The 7,304-nt window shown below is 33.1% G+C and overlaps 1 protein-coding gene across 4 annotated transcripts in view; it reads left to right on the top strand.

Moving 5' to 3' along the window:
* arrdc2 (arrestin domain containing 2) overlaps positions 1–1,510 on the top strand; it is an 11,542-nt gene extending 10,032 nt beyond the window's left edge. For 3 of the 4 annotated variants that reach the window (XM_032524987.1, XM_032524986.1, XM_032524985.1), the window contains one exon: positions 108–1,510. In XM_032524987.1, the coding sequence (XP_032380878.1) occupies positions 108–161 (54 nt within the window). In that variant the 3' untranslated portion in view covers positions 162–1,510. The remainder of the gene's footprint in view (positions 1–107) is intronic. The other variant, XM_032524984.1, reaches the window with a different exon arrangement.
* The last annotated feature ends 5,794 nt before the right edge of the window (positions 1,511–7,304 follow it).

Here is a 7,304-nt window from a genome sequence, read left to right as displayed (position 1 = left end):
ATATATCATTGTACTAAATAAATGCAGAGTGTATCATAGTCCTTTGCGCAGACTTATGATTATCTGCTTACTTAACCTTCATCTTTAATTCCATTTCCTGACTACAGGTTGACCCCAACCCTCAGCCCTTAAACATGAGACCTCGCTGCATGACGTGTTGAACCATGAGCCCTACCTGAGCGTCAAGCGACTTAATTTATAGAAACAAATCAAGAGATTTGTCTTCTCCTGGATTACTTCTCTCTGAAAAATGGCACCTGGTCCCACCAAGTGTTCGTGGAGAGGGACTGGAGCGCCATGGAGAGTTCAGGAGACGGAGCTCACAGGAACTGGATGTCAGTGGAGGAGCCGCCACTTTGTTTCCAGTTCATAAAGAAAAGTGGACCATTTCCTGTTCTGTTCCAAGGAAAGTAACTTCTCCACATCAGTTCCTGTCCTCCCCAAGTGATTTTTGGCTCCTTTTAAGAAGCAAGCTACAAATACCTCCCAATCAACAATTCCCACATGTGAAGTGAATTTGGGGACATATTGGGGGGGGGGAGATCACTTGATATTTGTCAGAAGAAGAGTTGGAGTTGCACCTGGTGTTCAAATGTTTGAAGAAAAGCGCTCTTGATAAGTTGACATGTTTGGAAGCACATTGTCATCTTTGAGTGGCGTAAAGAGAAAAGTGCAATTATTTTCTTAACGTTCCAACTCTCTTTGTTGATTAGAACACCCTACATTGCTATACATTGTGTGACTCAGCAGTTTGCCTGTTGGTTTTTACTGTTACTTAAGCATATACTGTATCTGTAAGTGTGATGTTGGAGCAGACGAGTCAAGTAAGCAGATATATATGTATTTTATGCATGTAGGTCACAATGTAAAAGGGAAAACTATGTATGCCTTAATTATCTGCAGTTGGAGATTTACATGGGAGTTTCAGGGAGTCATTCTCTCATGGCGATGATTAGCGCTGAATGTATTCTGCAAGAACTTGGATGGTATGTGGAAAGAATTCCAAGGGAGGTGTTGTGTTAATGCCGGGCTTAAGGCACTTAAGTGTCAAGCTTGGTTGTTGACTTTAGCACAGTGATAAAATGGGACGAGCAGTTTGTGTATAAAGCTGCACAAGGCTCATAGATTAATTCTCCCAGCTGTTAAACAAAGGAGGAGGAGATGGAGACTCTCTGAGCCATGTGGTCTGAAGCTTTTGATGGAAGCCAGATGCTTTGGTGCTGTGGGGCGCTTTTTAAAGCTCAACCCGAGCACAGTGCTCAGTGTTTAAGTTGTGCCTTAAGGTGGAGATACCACTGAAATGTATGGACAAAGAACATTCCAAAAACTGTCTCGAGGATTATTTTCTCTCCTCAACTTCCAAAAAGTTAGTTAAACTGTTTTTAAAGAAGTCTTCAGGGTCAGTTGTGTGATTTTGTTGGCACGCACTGAAAAAAAAACAAATGTATTTTTATACAAATTGTTGATTCACAATCTTGCCAAAGTTTTGTAATTGTTTTTTCTAATAAAAAAAAGATTGAAATGATGTTTGTGTTTAATGTTTCATTCCAACTTTGACTGGTATGTAAGCTGTACACACTTTGTCAGGGTAACAGAAGAGGGCCTCTGTTTAGCATGTTGGTGCCAGTGGATTGGTACATCATGTACACTTGAACATTGTGAGTCGAACAATATTATTGCCAAGAGCACGGTTCACTGGAGAAACACTACACTCTGGTTCAAAACATCCTTTAGAGACAAGTTTGTCCAGTGACAGCTCTAATATTGAGCACACACACAATGCAGTTTTTTTTAGTTTTTTCTTCCCCTTGAAAAAACAAGAAACAAAAGTTATTGGTTCTTCTCACCACTGAATTATGGGCCACATTGAGTTCAGCTCATACATGGATCTCATTACGTGTCCTCTTGTACAGTTTGTTCCTTGTTTACATGAATATTCAAAGATGCCAGTTTTCTTTTGCACATAGGAACAAACAAGCAGCTCAGTGAAGTATACACAGTGTCACACAGCTATAAACATGGCTGAAGGCCAAGCGGAAGACATTCTCTGGAGTCTGTTCACTGAAACATCTTAAAGTTGGAAGACAGAGAGCTGTGCAGTGCAGATGATGGTTAAGCGATTAAGTGAGAAGGTTTTATACTTAAATACTTTGGGTATATTTAGTCAGACCAAATGGCTTCCAAATGAAACCTTAGAGATGGTTCCAGCAAACGTGAGGATTTGTTGTTTATCGGTTTTATATTTTTATCTGAATACTTGGTGAACTCTGAATCAGACAAAACAAGATATTTCACAGACTAAACAAATTTTGTTAAAAATAGATAGAAAATAAGTGATGAAATTAAACATTTGGTCCAGCCTTTATCTTAAGCTGACACAAGGCTTTCAGTAGGAGTTGAAGTGGTGTGGCGTCATTTCACAGCTGCCGTCATCTAAGGAATGACACAGGACCAGAAATAAGAGACAATAACAAGTCTTATAAAATGTCAGAGGATGAAGAGGAACTGGCACATTCACATCTTTTATTATGAATAAAACATTAAAACAGATTTCATATCATTTAAAAACAACCTTAAAGTTTGTCTGCTGGCCTCCTATACAGTGAAGGGACACAGTCTGATCTTCTCAGCCATTTGTGAGGTATCAAATCTTAGTGGTTCGCTTCAAGGACTGACATCTCAGCAGGGAGGGAAGATTGAACCTAGAAACTCTGCAGGGGGGGGGATACTGACCCACTTAAGTCACAACTTTCAATAAAAGGCTCTAAAAATCTGTAATAACTGCAGAATCTCATCTTGTAAAAGTCTTTAAATGCACTAAGTAGAAACCGAGCTATTGCTGATGTTTGTAGACATATATTTAGCACTACTTGACAAGGATAGGTACAAAACTGCCAAAAGTTTAGAATTTAGACTGTCGATACCAACATGACATGTACACAAACCCTAATAAAAACAATAAAGCATTGTCAAAGTCAACTGTGCGGAAAATAATGCATAATTTTGGTTGCCAATAAAAACCCTAACCCTAACACTAGAAAGCCCGGCTAAACTCTAAACTCTGCTGCCTTACCTTTACTTTTTACAACATCACGCTACTTAAATAATCCTTCATTTAATCGTTGTGGTAAATACAGACAGAAAATCCTTTGAAACATTATTTAAGGCTTCACTTAGCTCTTTTAAGGTTTCAATTCTGGTATTTAACCTTCAGTTTTATAGACTAGACAATTTCAGTTTTTCAACCTTCAGTTTTTATAAACTAGACATAGAGTCGATTTAGACAAAAAGTAGCCTACGAAGTATCCTTAAGATGTCTGTCTATCCTGTCCGACCGACACCTTGAGGTCGTCCTGGTGTTCACCGCGGTGACCTTACAGTGACCCGGCTCTGTGTTTTTTTTTTATTCTTCCATAATAATATTCTTTCACCCAGGGAACAGACGGGATGAAAGAAGTGAACAAGATGTTTCATGGCGTTGTGCAACATCCACATTGCTCCATGTTATCCTTGTGTTTATGGGATGCTTTTAATTGATGCTCTGATGAGTCGTTTAACCTTGGCAATGTATTGTAACTTCGTTTTTTTGTTGTCAAACCTGCATGTCTGGTTTGGTGTGGGAATTTATTGCTGAATTATTTTGTTTGTTTGATGTTGCATGTGACATGACCTGTTTTCAATATACTATGATTTTTTTTTTTGACATTCTATACTGTGAATTTTTTTGACATACTATACCATGACTTTTTTTATCACATTTTTTGATGTACTATACTATGAATTTTTTTGATATACTATACCATGATGTTTTTATCACTTTTTCGACATGCTATATGTAAATGTGCTGTATTTATATTGCGCTTTTCTAGTCTTAACAATTACTCAAAGCGCTTTTACATAGTACCGGATACATTCACCATTCACACACACTCATACACTGTGGCCGAGTTTGCTGTACAAGGTGCCACCTGCTCATCAGATAAACACTCACACACATTCACACACCGATGCGCAACTCGGGGTTCAGTGTCTTGCCCAAGGACACTTCAACGTGGGACCGCAGGGCCAGGGATCGAACCACCAACCTTCCGATTGGCAGGCAACCGCCCCCCCCACTGAGCCACAGCCGCCCCTATTAACCATTCAACTCCTAACTATTAACTATTTGCCCCTAATATACTATTAATTATTTTTGTCATACTATACTGTGACTTTTTCATGACTTTATTATCACTTTTGTTGACATACTATACCATGACTTTATTTGAGATACTATACTATAACTTTTTTCAATCATATTTTTTGACATGCATACTCTGACTCTTTTTGATATACTATAAAATGACTTTTTTTTGTTTTCTTTCGATATACTATACCATGACTTGTATCACTTTTTTCAACATACTATACTATGACTATTCTTTACATACTATACTATGAATATTTTATCACTTTTTCAACATACTAGCAGTTTTTTTATATGCTACAATATGATTTTTTTTCACATTCTATATCATGATTTTTTATCACATTTTTCAACATACTGTACTATGACTTTACTTGACATACTATACTAAGACATTTCTTGATGTACTATACTATGACTTTTTTATCAGCTTTTTCCACATACTATAATATGACAATTTTTTACATATCATACTATGAATATGTTATCACGTTTTTCAGCATACTATCAGTTTTTTATATACTAAAATATGATTTATTTTCATATTCTATATCATGATTTTTTATCACATTTTTCCACATACTGTACTATGACTTTAATTGACATACTATACAAAGACATTTCTTGATGTACTATACTGTGACCTTTTTATCACCTTTTTCCACATACTATACTATGACTATTTTTTACATATCATACTATGAATATTTTATCACTTTTTTCTGATATACCACACCATGACTTTTTTAAATCACTTTTTGACATCCTATACCATGACATTTTTTGATATACTATGCCATGACCTTTTTTAATCATTTATTGGACATACTATACTATGACTTTTTATCACTTTTTTGACACATGTACTATAATTTTTGTTTATCACTTTCTTAACATCTCTATGACTTTTTCAGTATACAATACTGTGACTTTTATCTCTTTTTTGACACACTCACTATACTATGAATTGTTTTTCATTATTTCACTTTTTTTGACATATGACATATGACTATTTTTGACATATTATACTAACACTTTTTCTGACCTTTTTTACAAACACACTATGACATGTTTTGATATTCTTACTGTGACTTTCGACTACTATACTATGACTATTTTATCACTTTTGGACATAATTACTATGACTTTTTAACACTTTTTTTTACTATACATACATGACTATTTTTTCACTTTTTTCTACACTATGACTTTTTATCACTTTTGTTGACATACTATACTATACCTTTTTATCACTTTTTTTTACTATACTATACTATGACTTTTTTATCACTTTTTTACTATACTATGACTATTTTATACACTTTTGTTGACATACTATACTATGACTTTTTTATCACTTTTTTACTACACTATGACTATTTTATCACTTTTTTGACATACTATACTATGACTTTTATCACTTTTTTTACTATACTATACTATACTTTTTTTATCACTTTTTACTATACTAGTTTTTTTCTTTACTATTTCATGACTTTTTTGTCACTTTTTTTCAACATCTATACTGTGACTTTTAATCACTTTTTTACACTACTATACATATTTTTTGGATATACTATTCACTGACTTTTTTAATCGCTTTTTTCGACGTCCTATGCTAAGATTTTTAAAAATATAGTATACTCTTACTTTTTTATGATTATTTTTTGACATACTATATTATGACTTTTTGTCACTTTTTTGACACACTATGCTATGATTTTCGTTATCATTTTTTTGACATATGACATGAGTATTTTTGACATATTATACTAATATGTATACTTTTTAGACCTTTTTTTAACACTCTTTTTTTGTTTTCTTTCGATATACTATACCATTACTTTTTTATCACTTTTTTCTAAAATACTATACTATGACTATTTTTGACATGCTATAGTTTATATTTTCAAAATACTATTTCACAACTTTTTATAACTATTTTTGACATACTATACAATGACTATTTGACATACTATACATATGACATTTGTTGACATATTATACTATGACTATTTTATCACTTTTTTTGGCACACTATACTTTGACTTTTTTATATACTCTACTATGATTTTTTTTTAACATTCTATAATATGAATATTTTTGACTTACTACATGCCATGACTTTTTTTAAATCACTTTTTTTGACATACAACTTTTTTCAAAAATACCATACATGACATTTTTAATCAACTTTTGACAAATTATACCATGACTTTTTTATCACTTTTTCGACAAACTATACTATTGCATTTTTCGATATATTATACCATGACGTTTGTATCACTTTTTTGACATTTGACTATTTTTGACATATAATACTAATATGTATACTTTTTAGACCTTGTTTTGACATGACTTTTTATCACTTTTTTCAACATGATATGCTGAGACTATATTTGACATACTGTATTATAACTTTTCAATACACTTTTTTATCCCAATTTTCGACATACTATGCTGTGCATTTTTTGATATACTGTACTATGACTTTTTTGATACACTTTACTTTTATTATTTTTATCAACACCATTAAATGATTTTTTTTCAATAGACTCTAATATGACTTTTTATCACTTTTTTTCAACATACTAAACTATGACTTTTTATCACTTTTTAAATGCTATACTTTGACTTTTTATTTTACTAACCAAACAATTTTAAAGATTGATGGATACATTTTTTAAATTGATATAAACCTCAGACAACTACAAGAGTGAAATGCTGAGTTCACATTCATTTATGTGTAAAGTAATTTTTCCTCATTATAGTTCCATTCTTTTGCTCAAGTTACATATTTAATGCAGGACTTTTACTTATAATTGAGTATTTTTACAGTGTGGCATTCATACTTTTACTTAAGAAAGGGATCTAAATACTTCCTGCATCACTGCTTGTTGTGATTTTCAGAAAGTAAAAGTCTTATTTTGGAAGGAAACTATCCCTGTTGGTTTACACATTGTAACCTGCATACCTTCAGTCTTGCCTCAGGGTGTTTTTTGGCCCAGAGTCAAGGTGGACATGCTCAACAGTTCTTTATCTGTTTTCTTGATTAACTGAAATATTTATTTCTGAGATAAAATAACCAACAGTAACTCAAGAGAAAAACTGAGATTTT

This window comes from Etheostoma spectabile, chromosome 9 (genome assembly GCF_008692095.1).
Source record: "Etheostoma spectabile isolate EspeVRDwgs_2016 chromosome 9, UIUC_Espe_1.0, whole genome shotgun sequence".
Classification (NCBI taxonomy): domain Eukaryota; kingdom Metazoa; phylum Chordata; class Actinopteri; order Perciformes; family Percidae; genus Etheostoma; species Etheostoma spectabile.
The sequence above is the reverse complement of the archived record's forward strand: the minus strand, read 5'-3'. Positions and strand labels throughout refer to the sequence as shown.